The 24,852-nt window shown below is 42.3% G+C and overlaps 1 protein-coding gene across 7 annotated transcripts in view; it reads left to right on the plus strand.

Annotated features, from left to right (window-relative positions):
• The window catches only part of RBFOX1 (RNA binding fox-1 homolog 1), a 2,234,275-nt gene that overhangs the window by 2,129,376 nt on the left and 80,047 nt on the right, over positions 1 to 24,852 (plus strand). For 6 of the 7 annotated variants that reach the window (XM_032606353.1, XM_032606358.1, XM_032606355.1 and 3 more), the window contains one exon: positions 21,705 to 21,785. The exons of the other annotated variant lie outside the window; for it this stretch is intronic. In XM_032606353.1, coding sequence (XP_032462244.1) covers positions 21,705 to 21,785 — 81 coding nt within the window. The remainder of the gene's footprint in view (positions 1 to 21,704; positions 21,786 to 24,852) is intronic. 7 annotated transcript variants of the gene reach the window in all.

Consider the following 24,852-nt stretch of genomic DNA (forward strand, 5'->3'; position numbering starts at 1 on the left):
CAGAAAACTTGGTCATCAGATTTGGGGAGAGAGTAACTCAGAAGCAACAGCAACTGAGATTTTTTTGCTCAGCATAACCTGTTACTTCTACCTGTTACTTCCCTGCTCACGAACAAGGCTGCGTTGAACACCTGAGAACCTTAGTAGATTTGTCACATTGATGTTGAAAAGAAGTCTTGCTTTGATGTGGCCCTTGCTTTTTAATAAGGAGAAATCAATGACCCGTTGGTTTAGATCCACTCATTTTGTAATCTCTTGATGGTAAGTCACACCCCTTGCTTTGTCTCTTCTGAGATGCCCTACGTCAGTCATCTTCCCGAAACTAAACATTGACCCTAGTGGATGACAAAGGAACATAGGAAACTTAGACAGCTACTCTAGCACAAAAACCAACTTGATTTTAATAGATGGTAAACCTTGGAAGGCCCAATGTGATAGCTGAGTTCCGGATTTTAGGCAGGCAATATTTGTAGTTGTTCTTCATGTGTGAATTTTATTACAAGCCTGGGTTACGACCAGGGATTCTAATAGTGAAGTAGTTGTGTTGACTCTTACTGGGGAGGCAAGACCTAGCTATAAGGCTTTCCATGGCTATGTGGTGGGGTCCACTTCCTGAGGGGACACATAGAGTGAGGAACGTGGGCATTACTATCAGGCAGCCCAGGATGGAATCCTGGTTTCTCTACTTGCCAGCTGTGTGATTCTAGGCGAGTTACTTAACCTCTCTGTGCCTCAGCATCTTCATCTGTTACATGGGAGATGATAGTAGTAACAAACGCACAGGTATTTATAAGAATTACATGGGTTAATATCTGAAGAGTGTTTGGTGCATAGCAGCACCATATAAATGTCGAGGAAATAGAAATAAATAAGTTAATGTTCCACCTCTCTGCCATAAGGGGAAAGTTAACTGAGAGCTGATTCTGCTGAATTCTGAGTGTACCACTAGACTAAAAGATTCTCTTTTAATCCATGAGAGGACTAGTCCTTCGGTGCTCAGCTTATCAATTCAGGGGGCACAGATATTGCTGGGATACATCTTTGTCCAAAGCTTCAGAGAAATGAAATCCCCCAAAAGGGCAAAGAGGAAATTGGAAAGCAGCTTCTGTGTATCTGCTGGCAGTGCTGGGTGAAATGGAGTCTCTGGAATAAAGAGGTGGCAGATTCTGCGTGTGTGTGTGTGTGTGTGTGTGTGTGTGTGTGTGTCCGTGTCTGTGCACGTGCCTATGTGCATGTTTTTTCTCCCCCAAAATAATGAGATCAAGAGCAAGAAGCAAGAAACCATTCAATGAGGAGGTAGGGTATGAATGTACGAATTGTGACAGAGAGAGGAAAGTACATTTTTCCAGCCCTACGCAATGTAGTTGCTGGTCGCCTTTGGCTCAAGCAACCAGGAAAACACCAAATATCTACTTTCCAATGATTTCAAACCTCTGTGCATATCTGTGGGTGTTTAAGAGGCCATTAAGACAGAAGAAACAATTCAGAATGACTTAAACGTACGAGAATACATCAATCTGCATAACTTTTAGAACATTAGAGCAGCCATTCAGATGAGCCCTGGGCCCAGCCTCAAAAGTTAGATCATTGGGGCTTCCCTGGTAGCGCAGTGGTTGAGAGTCCGCCTGCCGATGCAGGCAACGCGGGTTCATGCCCCGGTCCGGGAAGATCCCACATGCCGCGGAGCGGCTGGGCCCGTGAGCCATGGCCGCTGAGCCTGCGCGTCCGGAGCCTGTGCTCCGCAACGGGAGAGGCCACAGCAGTGAGAGGCCCGCCTACCGCAAAAAAAAAAAAAAAAAAGATCTTTGGACTATGGGGAAAAAATAAGTTGTAATAAGGGTTACTCTTGATTGAGTACTTTTATGGTCAGGCACTGTTCTAAGCACTTTACCTAAATTAATGTGTTTGAATCCTCATGGCAGTTTTCCAAATGTGGAAACTAAGGTACAAAGGGTTTGCATCACAGGGCTAAGATTTCACAGCTGGTAAAAAGCCAGCTAAAATCAAGAGCCTGTGTTCTTTGCAACCAGGTTACTTTGCTTTATTTTTTATGAATGTTAAAAGTCATCATTCTTATTGACTGTGCCCTCTGATAGTAGATCACGCTACTGCTCTCTCCAAATCAGTCAAATTAAAGAAGAAAAGTAAGATAATAATTTTGGATTATTCCAAATACCACAGTATTCAGACATATTAACTGCTTATGCCAGGGGAAGCTTTCAGGAGCCCGGACAACCAAATAATTATTTCTATGAGCAGCTTCAGTAAACTTAAATCTAAAAAAAAGGGGGGGGGGGTGGTGAGGGGGCACGGAGAAGTAAATGTTACTTGAGAAATGTGAATATTTGTGTTTGGTGTTGCCAATATCTGGGCTATCGTTGATAATCAGAGGCTTTCTCTTTTAGCCTGTATGTTTGTCTATGTAGGTAGACAGAGCTCATGGTATTCAGAAATGTGGGGAAATGTTGCTACAGATCCAACACTCCAGAACAATTCCTTTTAAATACTTGAAGACCCATAAACACTGAGAATCCTGCTAGCTTAAATCTAACATTTCAGGCACCTGTATCTGTGGAATGCATATATGCAAAACAGAGCTGTAGAATGTATTCATTTCCATAACCAGGTATAATGCCTCATGTTATCCATTTAAATACCCATGACTAAGAATCTAGGGGGCATTTTAAATTTCCCCAACTACAAACATAGTCTGGATTTATCTTGGAATTTTGAATGTGCCCCAGAGCTGAAATGAAGACCTTGTCATTGATTTGCTGTGGGTATTTCACAGGTCAGCCCTGTATCTGCCTGACACAGAGAGCCAGCCTTATTTTATTAGTCATTTCTATATATAAGACTTCGTGTTAATGACAAAGATCACAATATTCCCATAGTATAATTATTGATTTTATGAAGCTTATGCAGAATTAACAACCCAGCCTCCAATTGTCTCTCAGAATGGGGCATGAAAAGTGCACATATTTTGTAAATTAAAATCAATATTTTCAATTTCTCCTAAAGGTAATTTTCCTAATTTAGTGGACTTTTCCCCTAACATTTATTTTCCCTTTAATTATAAAATGGCAGGTTATCGATTTTCGTCTGTAACCTCTTGACGCCCGGAGTGTGTTTTTATTGCTCACGCAGGGTGGGGGTGGGGAGAGCAGTTATACCTCTTAATGAGGATCTTTAATTACTAGCTGAACAGTATTAATTTGCTTTGATAAATTATGACATGCACTCTCCCTCACACACGTTCTAAGAGAAGCATTTAGAAAGCTGTTAGGAAAGGTCTTTCATTGGGGGTGGTTTTTCTGAACTCTCATCAAGTTTTATACCTGCAAGAACTCTTTTAAATGCTTATCCAATACCAGTTTCCAGAAGCAGATACACCTAAATCAGCATATTCCATGAACATACATAAATCTCCTCCAAAGACAAGTGGGTGTTTTCCTATAAAACTAAGCAGCAGCATTGATTATTTTTCCTAAGCCTAATCATCTTCAGACTCCTTGAGGCTTATTCTCATGACAAATGATTGATAAGTCAATACAAAAAAATGCCCCGGTGAGTTTCAAAGACTAGCCAGCATGTACAGGCATTCCATTTTAGAGTCAAAATAAAACTGAAGGCACTAAGTAGAAGTAAAACGTCTGCAAATATCTGTTCCCAGTAGCATTTCTCAGGTTATTTCGTGTAATTAAAAATAGGGTTTTTAGGAATCCCGCTGCGGAGGCCTCAACAGGGATTCTTAGAGTTTCCTGTCATTCTGAGAAGTCCCCTTTGCCATCTAATAAAAAGGTTTTTTTTTTTAAAAAAAAGTGATATTCTTAAGGGATAATCATGATAGCTAGCCAACAAAACTGCTGATTGAAAGCACCTTTAATCTTCATACATGAGTAAAACAAAATAAAAATAAATAACAGAAGGCTATACACAATTGTCAACATGGTCCTGACAAATGGCAAAGTCATCCGTTTCTCACTTGCTGTGGTAAGATGGCTGCAAAGCTCACGCACACTGTATATCATATCTGCCAACTCATTCCTGTGATTAAATATTCCATCAGTGGGGCTATAAGGCAGCAAAGCTTCACAAGATTCGTAAGATGCACCACTTGAACGCACATAACTCACTTCCGTGGATAGGGAGCTCCCCGCCTGCAAAGGAAAATTGGAATTGAGTTAAATTACTCCACGAGCTGTGATCAATAGGGAGAGGAAAAGATCTTCCAATGCAATGCAGATCTAAAATAGAGTAAGGTCCTGATGACTAGAAATACACAAACTCAAAAGGAGAGAGATGCAGAGTCAATCGACTTGGAAACCTTGAAGATGACAGCGAACAATAGTCTTGGTGACACTATTATTATTAGTGGGCTTTTGCAGGGGAGGAAAGAAGGGGGTCCTGAGTGGATCCTCCTTCTGAAAATAAATATTTCTGCTTTGTGGGGAGTGAAACAAAATGACGGGTGCTAAAAGAAGGGCATACCTATCTGCAAAGTCACACTTGAAAAGTGGCCAGGTCTTGAAACTAGGTTATCCTGGGGTTATAGGGAGGATCAGATAAAATAATGAGTGTAAAAGATCTTCATAGACTGTAAAGTAAGATAAAAATATAAGAGATTAGTGTGATCGCTGAAGTCACCTGGATTGATTGTGTCCACGTTGGCACAAGCCTGGCCACGGATCACATGACTTGATGCCAGGCTAGGGGATGAGAAAGTGGATTGGGATCTCAATATAAAGGTTAAAAATGAAGAGGATGGATGTAGTGCTCTGTGATTGCGTAGCTCGAAAGGGCAGGTGTATTTGACCTTGGATTACCGGGACAAAGGTATTGGTTTTCTATGGGCTCTTGGCCACTGTGAACCATGATTCATCTAAGAATTGGGTCAGAAGTAGGTAAATGTAGGTCTCCTCCCCCCACTTCACTTGGTTGAGTCCATCACAGTTCAGAGAATGACCTTTAGCCACACTTTTGGATGGACTTCTTTCCATTTCCTTTCCTGCAATCTGGATACAAGAGCATCTGAAAAAATGTAAAATTTGTCCAGAACCTGGTATAACCTGACCTAAGTTGCTTTTCTTTTATTGGTCACAGTCCTAGACTTTGGATTGGGCTTGGGGTGATCTGCCAAAAGACTGGGTACAAAGCACGCCCCGTTTTGGGTGACTGCCTTAGCATCCTGAAAGAGTATAAGGTGGGTTGGAAAGGCACCTGCCACCACCCAGAGCCCCTCCAAGCAGCAATATTCAGGTGTTCCTCATGGCTCTAAAGTTGCGCATATCCACCCAGAGGACCACCCTCGCCTGGACTCAGAGCCAGGGCAGTGAGGAGCTGCTTCTTGTGAACAAATGACCTTTGGCTCGGTGATGTTGTGTATAATTTACACATCTGCCAGATTCCAGTGCAGTGCACTTCAGTGAACTGGAACGGAAGAGTCCAGATTTAAGTCCCCGAGCAAAGGATTTTCAGCCTGGAAATGTTCCACTTCAAAGAGTTTATCTCGTACATCTGTTTACTTTTGCCTCCCCTTTTGGTGGCAATTCACTTTGCTTCTTCTCTCTCCTCCCTGCATCTGTCTTAATGGATTTCACTCCATCCCTGCCCACATTTGGCCTTAATTTTTATCTGCGTCCTTCCCTGTCCTACAGAGGGAATGCAGCTCGGCTTTGATGGAGCCTGTGGGGATCTTCAAACAGGATCGGCACTCGCTTATGTGCTGAAAACTGCATTTCCTAAATAAATGAGTCCCCATTCTATTGCATGGAAAGGCTATAGCAAGGTGAGCTTGCCCCAAAGCAGGGAGTGACAGGATGGTCCTTGTAGGAGAAGCCCCACCACTAGGCTGTGGAGGAAGATGAGGTTCGGGTATCTGGCTCTGGATAAATTTCATAGGGAAACTTCTAGCTTGCCCTCATCAATATACTCAGCAACTCAAAACATCAGCAACATAAGCCGATTCTGGGCGCTTAATCTGTGCCAGGCACTGTGCTAAACTCTGCATCTCCTCCAATTCTAATAAAAATGTTACAGCATTATCTTCTTTGTAGAAATTATGAAACCAAGGTTTTTGTGGAGAGTTTATCTCATTTCCTAAATCACAGAACTAGTTTGTGAAGCATCTGTATATTATATAAAGGTCTTTTTTCTAACCACAAAGCCCATATTTTTCACCACCTTCCGATGCAGCTTCCTCAGTAGTAGATGAGGGCACACCCTCTATGCCTTCCATTCATTAGGTCATAGAATATAATGACAATTAGTAAGAGTATCTTTGCATTTAATATTATTGGCTGCATGCCCAACCCCCATGATGGGATGTTTACATATGTTTACAGAGATTGCAGCTTTGCGGGATGAGTGTCATTTTCTTCCTTTTGCAGATAAAGTAGAAATCCAGTGAAGTGGAGTTGCCCAAGGTTGCTTACTTCAAAGGTTAAAGAGCTGATTCAAACCCCTATCTTTGTATATCTTATTACAAAGCCAATTCCTTTCCCTGCAAGTTACCTCCCATATGTTACTAAATGCAAGCTCCTGTGCCTGAGGCACGGTGAGGCCAAACAATACTGAAACGGCAGAGTTTGGAACAGAGACGGGCTTATTATATAAAGAACCATGCGAGGAGACAGGTGGCTCTTGCCCCCAAACCCGCAAACTCCTTGAAGGGTTTCAGCAAAGTATTTTTAAAGGCAAGGCGAAGGAGGGGCCAGGTTGGTTGTTGCACACTTCTTGGTGTCGGAATCCTTTGTGCACATAGCCCAGGTCACGATGTTCCTATAAACCTCCAACAAAACAAATGTTATTCTCTGTTCTGCAACTTTATCTCTATAAGAATGGAAAAGTGTTGTACTCTTAAAGGTCAGAGCCTTGAGAATAGCTATGCTGTATATTTCAGGCTATAGGCAACATTCTTAACTCTAAGCAAAAGCAAAAGAATGCAAAGGTTAAAGTAAAAGAAACAGATCTAATGTGGAGTCAGATTTGTTCTTCCCTATTACACAGACATGCTTTAGTTAATCCAGTATTTTGGATTGATGGTTCTTAACTGGGAGTGATTTTGCCTCCCAAAGGAATCAGGCAATTTCTGGAGACAATTTTCACTGTTACATCTCGGGGGAGGGGTGTTCACTACTGGCCTCTAGAGGGTGGGGCTGAGGATGCTGCAAAATATCCTGCAGTGCCGCGGACGGGCCCCACACAAAGAATGATCTGGCCAAAAATTCTGACAGTGCTGAGATTGAAAAACCCGGTCCTAATAGAAGCACATGGTTAAAGATGTGACCTATGCACCAGATATCTTAAAAATTCTCATGCCCTGCTGATGGCTACTGTTAAAGATGTCCAAGCAGCTGTAGTTATTGATGGCAATCAAAGAATGAAAGAGAGACATTTGCCCAAATGTTTCCTCTTCTGGGCATTCCTTTATGATTTTTGACTCCAGAGGGAAAAGCATAGTCTGATTTATGCTGCAGAGCTGGCTGGCTTGGTTAGACGTACTCACAGGATGCAGAAAGGCTGATACACTCACAGTTCCAATTTATTGCAACAAAAGGCTACAGATTGAAAATTGGCAAAGGGAAGGAGCACCTGGGAGGAAGCCCAAAGGAAACCAGGCGCAAGCTCCTGGGTGTGCTCTCCCTGTAGAGTCACAGGAAGTGCTTCGTTTTCCCAGCAAAGATGTGTGACACCACATGCAAAGTGTCGCCAGTCAGGGAAGCTCACCTGAGCCTTGGCGTCAAGTTTTTTGGGGGGAGTTGGTCACGTAGACCTGGAGCACCCATGACTGACCTCAACTACTCAAACCTTAGCCCAAAGAGCAAAAATAAGTATTCACCATAAATCACATTGCTTCCATAAACAATCTTATCAAACTGGTACTGTGTAGCCCAAGGCCACAGGCATCCAAAAACAATCTCATCAGCTAGAATATTCCAAGGGCTCAGAACTCATCTCCCAGGAGCTGACCAGTCCTAAAGACAAGCCTTTGGGGGGAGATGCACAAGGTTTGAGCGGGCCGGGCTTGCTGAGTTAACCCTTTCCTGCACAACAAAAGAAAATGGAGTTGGCAAGCTCAGAACATATCACAACAGTGATCATGATGGAAGTGGTGAGGATGAGGCTGGTGATATCAGACAATACGTACTACTGTGTTTGCTGATTCTAGGAGAAAAGATGAAGCTGAATTTAGTTATGAAAGAGGAAGGAATGAGTGGCTTTTTCACTTAGAGCAGGGGTTTGCAAACTTTTTCAGTAAAGGGCCAGTTAGTCAATACTTTCAGCTTTATGAGCCATATAGTCTCTGCCACAGCTACTCAGCTCTGCCCTTCTAGTGCAAAAGTAACCATAGATAATACATAAAGGAATAGGCATAGCTGTGTTCCAATAAAACTTTATTTAAAAACACAGACATTTACATTTCATGTAATTTTCATGTGTCATGAAATAGTCATCTTCCTCTCCCCACCAACCAGCTACGTAAAACTGTGAAAGCCTTGGCCCCTACTTTGCTGACCCTGGCTGTAGATTCCAGATTTAATAAACACAAACCTTATGCCCTGGGGAGGTGTTTTGGTTTTGGTTTGGGTTTTTTAGCATTGCATTTTGGTAGCAGTTACACGATACTGCACGAACCCATGGTTAGCTGGCTGTCACTCAGTTATATGATGTCCATCAAGGAAGGGCCAAAGAGAGAGGCTGTGTATGAATTCACGCATACCACTGGCTTCCATTAATTCACCCTTTAGCTCAGAGTTACAGCACTGAGGACCTGGGAAGTGCCAGGCACTGTGGTAGGCTCTGAGGTAGCAGCCCTTCCCTCCAGAATTTGGCAGGGCAGTAAAGGATGCACACAAATAAACTCAGGGTATAATAAATGATGATACCTCCTGGACCCCTGGAAAATAACCACTCTCTCTGCATTAAAAGGGGTGCCATAAATTGGGTCTGGAAGGCTAAGTTAGAGTTTGCCAGCCAAGAAGGCAGAGAGAAGATCATTGTAGGGGTAAATAAGGAGAAGTTTGGTAGCGTCCAAAGGAGTTTCTCAACCTTATCTTCAGAATCCATTGAGAAAAATTAAAACAGAATTAAAAATAAATACAAGTACTTGATGTTCATCTGAGATGGGAATTTCTGAGGCAAAATCAGTTTTCTCCAAAGACTGAGAAATATTGACTGAGATCAGAAAGAACCTTCTAGTAGAGAAAAGTTGCTAAAGACCTGATAATACCATAAAAAGGAATCTGGATTCTGGAATTTATCCGTTGAGTGGTTGACAACCATTGAAAGCTCTGATTAAATAAATGAAATAATAATTAAAAAAAATAAGAACACAGTGATGAATTAGGACCCAGACCTACATTCGCAACAAATCGGAGTCTTATCATGAACAATATATGTGGGTTAAGCCCTGAAAGATGTAAGACCACATCGGTGACTGGTCACCAATCCCAGAGACTGGGTTCTTGACAGACCCCAGGATTACCAAATGGTGCCCAACAACGAAAGCTATTATACGATGTGTCTCCTACTTTTGTCCAAAACTTTTCTGAGGAAAGCAGATTACCAGAGATTTTTTAAATGAGGTGGGTTCATTTTTCTCTTTATGTTTTAACTTGAGTTACCATTTTATCATAAACCATTTCGTTTTGAAGATTTTTTGCTTTCCACTTTCAGCGTTCTTTTCAAAATTTATGGTTCACTGTTATTAGCCCAGCCAATTAAGTTGTTGTGTAAATAGAGACAAATTGGCTAAATAGTGTTTAATATACTTTATGTTAATAATACGTAGATATTCATTCTCCAAGTATAAAACGAAGCTGTTCCCTTTTCTTTTAAAAAATTTAGTGTTGAAGAACCAACACACAAATCTCAAAATCCTAGTTAGATTAACTACACTGATGACAGTTAATGCATTTCTAGAACTTCTATGGAACTGTTACAACCCATTACAGTCAAAATATTGGTTTATGAAAAATTAATAAAGCCAATGGAATAATGGAATCCAGCATTAGCTATTAACACCAAAAGAATCAGCCAGAATTAATTATGCTGCATGCTACATTCTAATGAGTTTTTCATTAAACTGTATACCATTATGGAAACTAAACAAGGATTACTCAAAGAATAATGCCAACTGCTGTTATTTTTTTAGGGGATTAAATTAGTTACTGGGTTATACATTTAAAACTGACACAGAGGTTAATCTCTGTACACTCATCATTGTGTTAAAGTCAGTATCATTTTAAAAACATGAACACCCCAATATCATTGATATTTCCTCTGGAAAAAATATAAAGCCGTTTGTATGTTTCTAGTGTGTTTGATATACATGTGGTATTGTAAACACTGAAACCCTCTATATTAGTTCTCTGTCGTTTTCGAAAACAATTTTCACCAGGTGAAATAGTCTATACTTGCTTTCAGCCCATTGCTCTGTGTGTGTGTGTGTGTGTGTGTGTGTGTGTGTGTGTGTGTGTGTGTGAAAGAGAGAGATTTAGGAGTATCTTTAAATAAATGTACCTGATTATTTTTTGAGAGATTCAGAGTTGAAATATAGTATTTTCTACTCTCACCAAAAGAATAAGTTCAGGATTTTAAACCTAATCTAGGATAAGAAGGAAACTCAAGATGAATCTCTACAGCCATCCCACAAATATACCCAGATCCTCCTAAAATCCAGTTCTGTAATAGTAAGTGAAATATAAGAGGGGGCCACTAGGGAGGGCTTTCTGGAAGGCTTTTTGGTCTCTCGTAGCATCATAGAAGCTCTTGTACCTGGAGGATGAGAGGCAGAGAGGGAGGAAGTCCATCTGAGTTCTTTGCAGAGACTTGTAAACTCCACTGTTTTCAGCGGAAGCACAATTTGTAATTTTTTTTTCTCCCGAGCAGAGATTGCACACTAGGAGGAGGTTGTGAGATCAGGAAGTGAAATGTGCAAATTGGAAGGGACATATCTCAGTTATAGCAGGAGTAGCTTCTCCCCATCACTTTGAGTGGCTCTGCCAGGCAGGAATACTAGCCCAAACCCATGTGGCCCCATCTCCTGATTCCTCAAGAGAAGCCAGACATATGTCTTGTAACATTAAAACTCCCAAATTTAAATGTTTGCAATTATTTCCCAATCTTAAGGTGTTTTCCATTAATTCTATTATGTTTAGCATTATGTACAGTACATTAATTAGCAATGGGCTACTCCTTTCTTAAAAAAAAGAGACAAAAACAAAAACAAGAGAACAAAAAAAGTCCCCAACGGGCCATATTTTGAGATTCCAAATAATAATAATAATTACTATTTCCATTATTACTATCACTGAGATCACTTATTGATTAGCTACTATTTACCAAACGCTTTCATGTAATAGTTTTAATCCTTACAACAATACTTAATGAAACTGATAGTTTTGCCCCTATTTTACAGATGTGAAAACCGAGGCTCAAGGATATTAAATGAGGAGGTCAAGAACACTTAGCGAGGCTAGCAAAAACTAAGTTTAAAAGTTTCCAAAGCCCATGCTTTTCCAACTACATTATCCGAGCTTAAGGGTTCACTATTTCTCCTCCATGTTTCCTTCCCCCACGTCTTATTTCTACCTTGCAAGTGGGATTTTTCTTATCTACGGAAGATACATCCTGCCCAGAGGCTTCCTTGGTTGGATTTAAAACCCTATTGCAGATTCTTAAAGGTGATCAGCAGCTTGTAGCTAACATCTTTAGCCTGACAGAGTCAGGTGTTTTCAGCCAGAAGATGACTGCAGAATCTTTAGACACGGTTTTGTTGGAAAGGTGTTGGTGGATAGTTATCATTCCAAGGTTGGAGGAGATGTTTCATCAACTCAGGACCAAGTATCACCATTGATAGGCTTCATGAGAGAATCTGAGCTTTGGAGTCATGCGAAGCTGTCTCAGATTTCAGTTTTGTCTCATAGTTTTGTCTCTCTCAGCTTTAGTTTCCTTGTGGATTTAATAAGAATAAAAGTTATAGTGCTTGTAGAACATACTCGGTCCAGAACCAGAAACTTAATGGCATCTTAATTGTCAGTCTTATTAATATCACCTGTACTGAAGATTGTTTATATAGTCCCTACATAGGTATTTTACTGTTGTTGGTGGCCCTGGAATCCCCTGGGAGCTTATTAGAAATGTAGACTTTCAGGCCCCACCCCAAACCTGCTAGATCATAATCTACATGTTAAAAGGGTCCCCACCCATTGATTCAGTTCATATTAGCATTTGAGAAGCAAAGCTCTAGGATGGCCCTTATCTATATATTGACACCCATGACCCAGAAGGCCAAATGCCTTAGGAAATAAAATTTATTTGCATTGTTTTTGTTGTAACTGAATTGCTATCCTTCCACAAATACCTTATGGGACCATATTTCTCCTTGTTCCATTGTCTTAAACCACAATGAATTAAAAAGAAATTTGGGACAAGTATTGAAAAAACATGTCTTCAAATTGTTTTGGGATGTTTGTTTTTTAAACAAAACTGAAATAAAATTAAAATTTTGACAAAGTATTGATAAAATGATACCCTCTGAAATTTTTAGTGACAGTTTCCTGGGGAGTGGCTAATGCTCTCCTGAGAGACAATTAGTAGTAGTATTGTTCCAAACAGAAAGTAGACGTTAGAACAAGGGTCCCCAAATGTATTCTGTAAGGTTCCAGGTAGCAAATATTTTAGTCTTTGAGGGCCATGCATTCTCTGTTGCAATTACCGAGCTCTGTTGTTGTAGCATAAAGCAGCCATAAGTAATATGCAAGTGAATGAGTGTGGCTGTGTTCCAATAAAACTTTATTGACAGATAACTGAAATTTGAATTTTATATAATTTTCACTTGTCACCAATATTATTCTTCTATTGATCTTTTTTTTCCTCAACCACATAAAAATGTAATCATTCTTAACTCATGGCCATACAAAAATGGTGGTAGGCCGGATTTCACCAGAAGACTGTAGTTTGCCTGCACCTGATTTAGAAGATTAGCCTTAAGTCCATGGGTCCAGGAATCTAGTTGGTTTATTTTGCATTCAGCACCACAATAGTTCTGTCTGTGTGATCTTGGGCAAGATCCTTAAACTCTCTCTGTCTCAGTATCCTCATCCATTAAGTAGATATAATAGTAGTACCTCTCTTACAGGGTTAAGAGTAGGGGATGATCCAAATTAAACATTGAGAGGGTTTGCGGGGCACTTAGCAGGTCTTCAGTAAGCAATTTTTGGAATTGTCACTGTAACATTTGAGGATCTGATATATTTATTACCATATTGAGTCAATCAGCAATTTTCTTCAAAAGCCTCTATTAGCCTAAATTTGGAGGCAGGAGCTTAAGGTAACAGTCGAGTCATTACATTTTTCAAACAATAAAGAATCAAGGAGAAAGTTCTACAGAGATCTGACGTACTGTCCTTGCAACTTTTTTCTGCAATTACGTCAAAATAAAACGTGGAAAGAAAAAAATGTGACGTGTTTCTTTCTAAATAGGAATATCAAAACTCACCAAATAAACTGGAAAGAGGGATTATGAACACCAGAGACAGATTCACTCCAGGGCTCCTTTAAATATGGAAATCCCCTGGCGCAATTAAAACATGATTTGATTTATAAGAATTAAATATACATGCAATATTTTCTGCGGCCTCTGTGCCTAGATGGAAATACCTCTGTACTTCAAACGCTCCCATAACCCTTCAGAGGAGCTCATCTTTCAGGCATGTAGAAAAGCTTTCGGTATTAGCTGTGAAAATATTCTTACGTGGATTAGCTCAATGCTAGTCTGTTAAAAAATGCGTAACTGTAAAAGCCAAAATCATCAGGCTTCGGATGAATTTGTCAACTGGAAGCAGTAACTTCCATTGGCAGGGACCACATGGCAACCTCCCAGGTCTCTAAGTAGAACAGAAGTTTGATGCTTATATGATGCTTCATAGGGGACCCTCGCGGTGGCTCCTCATTGATCCTCAAGGCAGAGTTCATGATAAGGTAGGACTACCACAACAAAGTACCACAGACTGTGTGTCTTCAACAACAGACATTTATTTTCTCACAGTTATGGAGGCTAGAAGTGTGAGATTAAGGAGTTGGCAGGGTTGATTTCTTCTGAGACCTTTCTCCTTGACTTGTAGATAGCCATCTTCTCCTTTTGTCTTCACATGGTCCTCCCTCAGTGTCTGTGTCCTAATTTCCTTTTCTTATGAGGACATCAGTTATAGGAATTAGTTTCTACCCTAATTTTACCTTAATTACCTCTTTAAAGATGCTATCTCCAAACACAGTCACGTCCTAAGGTACTGGGTGTAGGACTTCAATGTATGAATTTTGAGGGAACACCACTCAGCCCATACAGTAGAGCAGGAGTGCCGTATGTCTTCTTCTGGATGGAAAACCAAGGCTGAGCTGTCTAGGATTATGTGATTAGTGTTTTGTGTGCCTTCTTCCCCAGCCTGCCTCCAGAGACGTTGACAGAATAGCTTGGACTAGAAGAGAGGTACGCTTTTTCGTTTGAAATGCTCCAAAGCAAAATTGGTCAAAGGACAAAAGGGGAAAGATCAAAAGTAAATAAATTCTACCTCTTTGCCTACAGAAGTAAACAGACCAGATATATTTAGCCATTTTCATTTTTCTTCTAAATCTGTGATGACCTAAGGCCTGGTTTACTCTGAGTGCATCTGCGGAGCAGCAGAATCACCCTGGGTTGCTGATGAAATGCAGATTTCCCACCCGCTGAGTCACACTTTTCAGGGCTGGGGCCTGGGAGGGTATAGCACTTCAGATTCTCCCAGGTGGTTCTTAAACTCTGGAGGCTTTGAAAACCTCTGATTTAAAGGTGGAAAGAACTCAGGGCATTGAGGTTTGGGGGACTGGCTCTTCTCCAGCGTTTCGCAAAGTATGGTCCCCAGACAGCATGAGAACTTGTGAAAGATACAAGTTCCCAGGCTCCAGCCCAGACCTATGGAATCAGAAACACTGGCAATGGGGCCCAGCGTTCCGTGTTTAACCAACCCTCCAGGGGATTCTGGGGATGCAAGTGGTTGTGAGAACCCTGGGTGATAACACCCCTTTTCTTAAAGTACTGCTCCCGCAAGAAAGAAGTCAGCGGGTTTCTGTTTCAGTGAAGTCTCCTTTTCTCCCCAGCTCACAGTTTTTTTTTTCAACCATAACCAGTATTTTCCTACTTTTATTCTAATCAAAAATAAAAAGCTTTAAAAATCATTCAGCAACCATAGAAGCAGGAAGGAGTCACTGAGAAAGTGAGCAAAGGTCGAGGAACACAGATAGCTGGTTTCTCACCTGGAATTTGCCTCTGATTGATGATAAGCCTTTTCGTAAATGACATCGTTGTTCTGTGCCTCCTTTTTTTCCATCTATAAAAAAGGCCTAGGGCTTCCCTGGTGACGCAGCGGTTGAGAGTCCGCCTGCCGATGCAGGGGACGTGGGTTCGTGCCCCGGTCCGGGAAGATCCCACATGCCGCGGAGCGGCTGGGCCCGTGAGCCATGGCCGCTGGGCCTGCATGTCTGGAGCCTGTGCTCCGCAATGGGAGAGGCCACAGTGGTGAGAGGCCCGCGTACCGCAAAAAAAAAAAAAAAAAAAAAAGAGCATATGGGGTTCAGCAGGTGTACCCCAGATCCACACAGTGGGCACACAGTAGGTCCCAATAGACGGCTGCTGAATGAATGAACTCATAGCCCCATCTTTCCCGAGCCGAGCACTGGAGACAGGAAGGCAGCTCTGTAATGGTCCCCTCTGGGACTTTTTCCCCTCAGCTCTCTTTCTAGAGTTACTAGGTATCGGGGCTGGGGGGTGGGAAATTTCCCCCTTCAACCCTCTTGAGTTCTTGTGGTTGGTCTAAAAATAAAATTGTCACAAGACAGATGAACAGGAGAAAAAAAGAAACAAATTTTAATACGTGTGCTCATAGAAGGTCTCATAGAAATGGGACCTAAGAAGTGGCCAAAGCAGGCAGCTTTTATACTTTTTAGACAGACAATAAATGTGTGAGGAACTGACAGCACAAAGAAGCTTAGGCTTTGGAAAATGAATTAGTAAAGAGTCTAAATAGAGTTTGGTTTGAGCTTGGGGTAGTAAATTAAAGGAGTCACAAGATTTGTTGGTGCAGCTTCTCGGCCCAGAATTCCCCATCTCTGATGATAAGGGTGTCTTTCTACTTCCAGATGCTGGGAGGGCACCTTTCACCTGGGAGATTTATTTCCTGCTTTCAGGGAGGCGGAGAGAAGTTTCAGTATTCTTAAGTAACTTTAATTCAAACTAACCAATATGCCACTGAGGCACATTTTGGGGCAGCACGCCCTGGATCCCATCGTAGGACAAGTGACATCCGGAAAGCGGGACTCCAGCAATCATCTCTGTTTTCAAGTGACCCTGGACTAGCACATCTTAGATGTCTGTGGAGACACAGGGACCATGGGACACACAGAGACCTCACAGGGCAGGTGCTCCTGAATTCCCACTGGCCCTTAGATGTTTTACAAAGTCTTGTTGTTGCTATGCTTTGGGTCTTTGTCTTTTGCATTTCAACAGAGATAAGAGCCTCCTTCTCTAAATCTCCCAGCCCACCTTCATCTTGGAGCTAATGGAGCGAATCAGTCATTCCCAGTTGCTAGGCAATTGGAATGTTTCTTTGACTTTTTTTTTTTTAATTCAGAAATTATAGGGAGGGCCTAGGCATTTCACTGGACTAGCTTGTAGCTCTGCCTATTTGGTATTAAAATGGAAGGGCAACTGTTGCAAAACAGCTTTTCTTTTCTTCCTTTAACGTTCTAATTTTGTTTCTTGAAAGTGTGACAGGGCTGCCTACCAGAATCCCTTCCCGTAGTTTCTCTCCTCAGTTGCTTCCTGACTCTGAGCCTAGGTCCCTGGACCCATGAGGACAGGACGATGAGTAAGACATGATTCTTTTTTTTTTTTTGCGGTACGAGGGCCTCTCACTGTTGTGGCCTCTCTCGTTGCGGAGCACAGGCTCCAGACGCGCAGGCTCAGCGGCCATGGCTCACAGGCCCAGCCGCTCCGTGGCATGTGGGATCCTCCCGGACCGGGGCACGAACCCGTGTACCCTGCATCGGCAGGCAGACTCTCAACCACTGCGCCACCAGGGAAGCCCAAGACATGATTCTTGACCTCTTGGAGTTCAGTGCATCCATGGGGAAGATACTCGTTAAATAGACCATTGCAACACAATCTAGAAAAGCAGAGGAGGGAAGCTGAACCTAGCCAGGTAGAGGCAAATAGACCCGGTCTCTAGGAGGAGGAGAAGCCAGAGCCCAGTGGAAAGGGAGGGGAATTATCTCAGGGGGAGAGGAAGGGATTCCTGGGAGAAGAACCACCCTGTGCAAAGGCCTGGAGGGGTGAAACTGCACCCTTGTTCCAGTTGGTTTGATTCCAAGTTCTTCACAGAAGCGTTGGCAGCACAGTAAAACAAAATGTCGTTAGTTTCCCCTTCCTGTCTGTGGTAGGAAACACCCCTGCTGGGCTTCTCCTTGCCCCTCCATGGGCCAGGAATGGTCCTCTACACAGTGGGGAGTCTCCAGGTGAGAAGGAAGAGTTGGGTTGCCCCATCTGAGGTATGGATCCTGGCTCACCCTCCCCCCGCTGGAGATGCCAAATCCAGCCCGAGGGCGGCCACGGGGACCCACATCTTGCCAGAATTTAGGATGCTGACAGTCATGGCACTCTGATTCGCAAGTGAGCGTGACAGGCTTTGGGAAAGTCTCTGATGATCCCAAGATCGTGGTCTGTCACATGGATCCCAGTGCCTGCAGCTGCAGATAAGAGTCATCAACCTTCCAGGAAATGGACGACCAGGCTACTCAGGTTTCACTTAAACTGGATGAGTCAACCTTTAAAGAACCAGAAAAGAGGAGGAAACAAGTGTGAACTGTAGGCATGCAAATTCCCAGCTATAAACAAGGGACAGAAAGGTTGGTTGGGAAAAGCAGTGTTTTTAGCAAAGAAAATAGAAATGAAGAGGTCTTTAAAAACATAATAATTCAATCATATTCATTAATCCCTCTGAGGGCCAGGTGTTTTGCTAGGAGCTGGGGATAAAGGGATGAGTATGATTTGGCTGTGATCCAGGGGGATTCTCAGTAGCTAAGACTGATATGTAAATAAAAAGTTGTAATACTGCGTATCAAAGGATCTACTAGGGAGATTTTTTAAGTGTGATAGGAGCATAGAAGATGGAGTAATTAACTCCTGCGGACTGGGAAGAGAGGAGGTGACACTTAATGCAGAGGGGTTGGGGGTAGGGGAGAACCACTTCTTTTTTTTTTCAATTGAACCACATATAATTGCCAATGTCAACCCTATTTGACATAAGAAAGGTCAATTTCATATGCTTTAACCTAACAGTAAGAGCAGGAATAGGATAGAGGTTTTATCCCGTCCACCGACAATGATCTAATGATAGTAACTGCCTAGAAACTGTGTTAAGAATGATCCTGAGGATTCCAGGCTAATGGGAAAGGACACTATTGAAATTGATGAATGGTTTCTCCTGGTTAAGGAATGGATGGATAGTGGTATAATTTGAACATAGTTGCCATCCTTAAATTCTAAGGAGGTTTATAAAGCAAAGGCACGGAAGTCTGAGAAATACAGGACGTCGCGATGGTTATAGACAGTTCATGGTTGTTGGAGTGTCTTATGTTGGGGGGCAGATCAAAGACTCAGTTTGGGAGACTCATTAGAAAGCTCAGTCCATGCTGTATCACAAAGTACCTCTTTAAAAAAATATATTGGAGTATAGTTGATTTACAATGTTGTATTACTTTCTGCTGTATAGCAAAGTGATTCAGTTGTACATACACATATATCCACTCTTTTTTAGATTCTTTTCCCATATAGGTTATCACAAAGTGCCTTGAATGACCTTGTAAACACTCCTCATACTGCTGCTTGTACCCTATTATCTAATTGACTGACTTTTTTAAACAAACACACATTACTGACCCCCACCCAAAAAACACAGGGAGGTTGCAGTGTTCTTCTCTGCCGCTTTGGTTTTGTTTAATTCAAAGCTTTCTTGTAAGAAAAGGTCACAAAGTACTAACAGAACATACAATAAGTACTTTGCAAATTAAATTGAAGGATGTTTTCAGGTAAAATAAAAACCAAGTCCTGTGACAGTATGGATTTTATTTTACAAAGGTCAAAATCATTGCATAAAGACTTTTTTTTTTTTGCTACAAAGAGGACATCCAAAGTTATTTCAGTCTATTTTCTCAGAATCCACAGCATAAGAAAATTAGGAAAGCATCATTATGCACTTCCAGGATTTAGTTTTCTAGAGAGAATCTGTGTTGTGTCCCAGTGGGATTCACTAAATTACAGGGCATAGTATTGAACATTGACCCTAAGGTTTTTAACTGCACAATACTGAAATGCCTTTCTGGATATGTTTTTGCTACAATTATATTTTTCTTTGGAAACCTAGGCGCCCCAAGAAACTTCAGATCTCGTTTTTAAAGTGGTTTTTAACCAGGGAGCTTTCTCACGATCCGCCTCCCTGGGTCCCCTTTTCCCCAGAAGATTCTGATTTGGTAGCTTTCTGTATATCCTATAGAAATATTAGTTTCTTCTAAGATTTCTAGCACTGAGCACAAGCTTACAGGCAGCCCCTGCAAAATCAGGAGCTTCCCTGATAAAGCAGAATAGAGGCTAGGACAAGTCTTTTCTCGGAGGTATCCTGCCTCCTGTGGGTTGATTTTGGACCCTGTGCCCCATGATCTGGGTGTGTTTAGTTTGTTCTTAATCCCTATACTATGCCAGTTTCCTGCCAGAACTGGAAAAACCTACTGAATAGAAATTAGAACGTGTGAAGTCTCATCTTACATGTTGCAATAAATTATATTTAAATCAAGTAGAAAGAAGAAAGAGCTATCGGTTTAGCAAAGGTTGATCGTGACTCAAGCCCATCCAGACTCTCAATATATTGACTATCAGAGAGGGTTAGTTAATTTCACTCTTCTATCCAGGCTTTTGTGGGAGGAGGAGAAAGAGGGGGGCTCTTCTCCAGCTATAAGCATGGCATAGCAGGTTAAATGTGAGAACGATTAGGGGGGGATCCCTTCAGATAGAACTTCAGTCCATGGGCTACTTCTCCTTGTCAAAGATGGGATGGAATTGGCCGACCTCGTGTTGTGGGAAGGGTGAGGTGCCTTAGGGATTTTAACAGTCTTTGTTTTGCCTGGACGTAATGTACAGAATCTAGAGAAACACAGGGAACACAGGGTGGAATCTGAGGAGACCTCTTTCAGTCCTCCTCATGTGACTCCTCTATTTTGGCTCAATACCTGAAGGATGATGGTCCTGGAGACCCCCTTTGGAACTGCATCTGGTTTTGAAGTTCAGAAAAGATTCCTGTCTCTTAATGCTGTTGTATGGCAGCCCCTCTCTATTTGGCAAACCTCCCTCTCACTCTAGAGGTTCTAACTCCCTTTTGTTGACATTGGGAAAGATACCAAAGGATTGCAGAACCCCTCCCAAGGGCAAGTCTCCAAGGATATAGGTGAGTTGACTGGAACTCAGGGCTATTTCTCCCAGGAGATTGCTTCACAGCGGCTGTGATGACAGGAGAAAGCAGAAACAAATGGAGGTGGCTGACCTTGCCCAGCCAGGGAAGGGAACAGAAACCACAGGAGCCCATTTCCATCATCAGTAACACACTTACAAGTCCTCAAAGGTCTCTCTCATTCTTCTCAAACTCTTTGAGTTTGAGCTTCGCGGCAGCAAGAGAACAGAGCTGATACCCTGAAGATTCCCTAACCTGGTCATCTTTGGAGTGGGTATTGTTCACAAGATGTCATAGACTGAGGAGCTATCTCAGGATTCCACCACTCTTCCCTGCTATGAAACTCCGTTTTGCAAGGATAAGCCCGAGACCCTTTGCTTTAAATCAGGGAGAGGAGTGTCATCACTACAGTGCAGCCGTGGTCCGCAGGCTTAGGAAGTAGCCTCTCCTGCTGGAAGGCAGAGAGCTTTAGGGAAGAAACTGGAAACGCAGAAGCCAAAAGTGGTCTCACCCGAGTCCAGTATGGGTCCAGGGTGGGTCCCAGGGATGGCTAAGTTGCTTTTATTTTTTCCCTGCCTTACTTCTGTTCTTCCTCTGAAGAACTGATTCAGGAAAACTAAAATGGGGGAGAGGAAAAGTTTTCTTTAAACATATCGATGCATGCGCTTACCATTTATTCAGTGATTATTACATGCCAGCCCCTGTGTTGGGCACCTCTCCAGTAATACGATTCATAACCCTTCCTGGTGATAGGTATATTCACCCCCATTTTCCAGATGGGAATCCCGAGGCACAGAGAGGTTCAGTGACTTATCAAGATCACACAGCTAAGTAATATCTGAGTCAAGCTTGTTGTCCAGTTCTCTGTGATATTTCTAAAGCTCCCTTTTGATTATGCCATGCTGCCTGCATTCCTGATCTGAACTCAGACCCCACCACCCAAACCCCATGTGAAAATGAATGACATGTGCGTGGTGGGCTGGGCGGGTGGGCTCCTACCAATCCCCTTTGGCCAAGGCAGGGGGCCTCCCCGGGTGTCCCCATCCTGCGCTCGGGCGTGTGGCTGTGTTTTCATTTCTCTGCCTTTCTCGTTTGCATTGCCATATGATCTCCCAGGTGTAGTGTGCCTGTCCCCCAACCAGATACCATCTCTCTCTCTCTCTTCCGTAGGCACCGTGCTGTTGTGCCAGGCAAACCAGGAGGGATCTTCCATGTACAGTGCCCCCAGTTCACTTGTATATACCTCCGCAAGTAAGCCCGCTCTCGTGGCTCTTTTTGTTTTGTGACATAAGTCTGAGTCCAATCACCTTCCCTGCCATGTAAGTTCTCTCCCATTCCCTCTGCACCACCCTCCCTTGTTGCTCTCTGTGAGGTGAAGCTGACTCTCATAAGCATGTCTCTGGTTTTCCCTGTTGCCTTAGCATTTAACCCCTCTGCTCATGTCTGAATCCTCACTTCCCAGCTGTCCCAGCCATTCGTCGTTAGATCTTTGTCAGGATTGGGGCCAAAGGATGGGACATGGGGCTTTGGGTTGGGGGCAGGGGGATGGGAGGGGAGGGATATAGTTCATTGCCTTCCTTCTATCACAGCTTTGCAAATCAATACGAAAATAATTGAAATAAAATATGCAGGCCATCCAAGTGACACCCTACCCTAGCAAAAGGTGCTTGGTTGGTGATCTTGGGCACAGTTTTCTCATTGTGGGAAATATTACTAGCCCGTGGCCAGTGACTTGTTTGCAAGGCTGTATTATCCTTTGTGATTCATCGAAGGAGGAAGAAATAAAAGAAAAATGTGGTTCTCCCCCATTTAACTGGGGGGGGAATAATATTTTAAAAAGCACTTTAATAGATATAGCCATGAATTGCTGGGGGAAGAGACCAAAAATAAATATGGAACAGAGATCACAGTGTTGGCACGGAAAAAAATCAAGGATTTCTCTGCCTGGGATGGATCCTCTGGAGTGGAGAATGCCCCACCCACACCCCAATTCCCAGAGCAGGTTGCAGAATTACAAGTTCTAGCTGAGTCCGCCGTGGTTCTCCAGCTGGTTTGCCCCGCCTCGAAGTCCCCTGGCACAGCCGAGACTTTACCCTCTATTTCACGCAGTGCGCCTGCACCCTGGAGAATCCCCATAACTGCCAAATGGGTCCTCATTGGGGTTGGTGATCAAAAGTGAGCCCGGGGGCCAGAGGGAAGGTGGGCTGCTTCTGAGATCAGCTAGAGGAAGGGGCAGGTGGAGAGCAGAGGCAACAGCCTCAGGGCAATTAAGAGGATGAGAGACTAGAGGGGACTCTTCACCATGTACCAAGATCTAGCATCTCAATTCCCAAAGACTGAGACAAATCAAACTCTTCGCTGCGGGGGCAAAAGTTAGAAGCAGTCACAGGGAAGCCAAAAACATCATGGTTATGAGAAACCCGAGGGTCTCTGAAGTCATCGGGTCATGGGCATAGCCAGTTGTTTCTCCCAAGGAAAGTATAATCTTCAGCAGAAGCTTTGACATTCCTTAAATGCAAGGTATTTTTCCGTGTCCCCAAGACGCCAAAATCTAACCATACTGGCGAGAAATGGTTCTTTCTGAATTTATGAATGTTGTCCCATTTGGGCCAGTATAAATTATCTGCATGTGTCTCCTAGAACTAGAAAGCTACCGCACATTTTCACAGGCTTAACCTTGTTCAATCCTCAAAATCTGCACCAGGTAGGTATTATAATATTTGCTTTACAGCTGAGGAAATGGAGGGCAATGAGAAGTGGAATGATTCACCCAGGATCACACAGCCAGGATATGGTAGATTTGTTTTTTGAACTTGGTGAGATTAATCAACTTTTGTCTGCTTTTCTGGCTCTATTTGACTCTAAATCTCATCATCTTTCCATTGTAAATACCTGTCCCTCCTTCTCCATAAATGTTATTTTCCGTAGGAGAGAGGGTGACCCAAACTCACCATAGTCCCAGAGTATTATTTGGGGTTTTCTCTGACATTGTTGTCCTACAGAACTGTATAGAATGAAGTGTTTTATGTCTGCACAGTTCAGTACACATGCTCGTGGGACCCAGGCACAGAATTTTTAATTTCATGTAATTTTACTTAATGTTACTCTAATTAGCCACCTGGGGCTGATGGCTACCATCTTGGACAGCGTGGCTCTCTACGATTATATGCTGTATGTATATTTCACTTTTCTTTATAGAAGTGAACAAAACAAATTAACTCCAAAAAAGGGCTAGTTTGGATTGGTATAGCTATTCTAAAGTGACTTGGGGAAAATGTGTCATAAATGTCAAGCATGGAAATATGTCACAAATTCTCCAAGTTAAAATAGGTAGAGCATACAGAGAAAATAAAATCACCTAAAGCAGGGATCAGCAAACCACAGCCCAAAGGCCAAATCCAGCCCCCAGCCTGTTTTTGTAACACTGGTGAGCTAAGAATGGCTTCGTAGATTTTTCAAAGGATTAAAAAACCAAACAAAGATAAAAAATAATATGTGACAGACGTAGGTGGCCCACAAGAGCCTAAAATACTGACATTCTGGCTCTTTACAGAAAAAGTGTGCTGATCTCTGATTTAAAAGGTCCATTTTATTATTACAAACCCAAAAGGGCAATATCATATCACTCCTTATAATTAGACTTCTCTTCTTGAGTTGCAAAGCTAAAATTTATAATAATTATAGGAACTGTGTCGTGTGTCCAACACCCTTCATTTTAAAATTGCACAATCCATCATATTACCTATACAGTTTTCATCCTATTATTTTCACTTATTATCATGTCATATGTACTTTATGAAAATATGTTAATGGCCTCATAATAACCTATTGTTTAATGATATTATATTTTAATCTATCCACCCACTGCGTTGTTGGGTACTTAGGTTGATAGCAATTTTTCAAAAATATTCAGGAAAATAAATGTCCTTGTATACACTTTGTATATAATAGTTTTAAGGAAAACGAATAAATAGCTAATCGTACTACCCCATAACAAAGCAAAACAAAAGCTAGTTTCTTGCAATAAGGATCTTCGCTTGTCAATTCCTTAAGCAACAGTATTCAGATTGACAAGCTCAATTGGTATTTTGTAAGGACGGCTGACCCTGAGACCCCTCCGGCTCCACTTGGGTTCCCAGGGGTGTGAGTTCGGTTCCATCTTGAGGCAATGGTGCTGAGTGTAAAGATGATCCATCCCTACCTAAGACACATCGCTAAGGTTTCCTTTCTGCTCTAGTTCTCAGGGTCAGCAATGCCTTTTGGAACTAGACCTGTCTGCAGTTAGCTGGCTTCTTTGGAACACTCATATTTTCTCTTC

This window comes from Phocoena sinus, chromosome 15, assembly GCF_008692025.1.
Source record: "Phocoena sinus isolate mPhoSin1 chromosome 15, mPhoSin1.pri, whole genome shotgun sequence".
Taxonomy (NCBI): Eukaryota; Metazoa; Chordata; class Mammalia; order Artiodactyla; family Phocoenidae; genus Phocoena; species Phocoena sinus.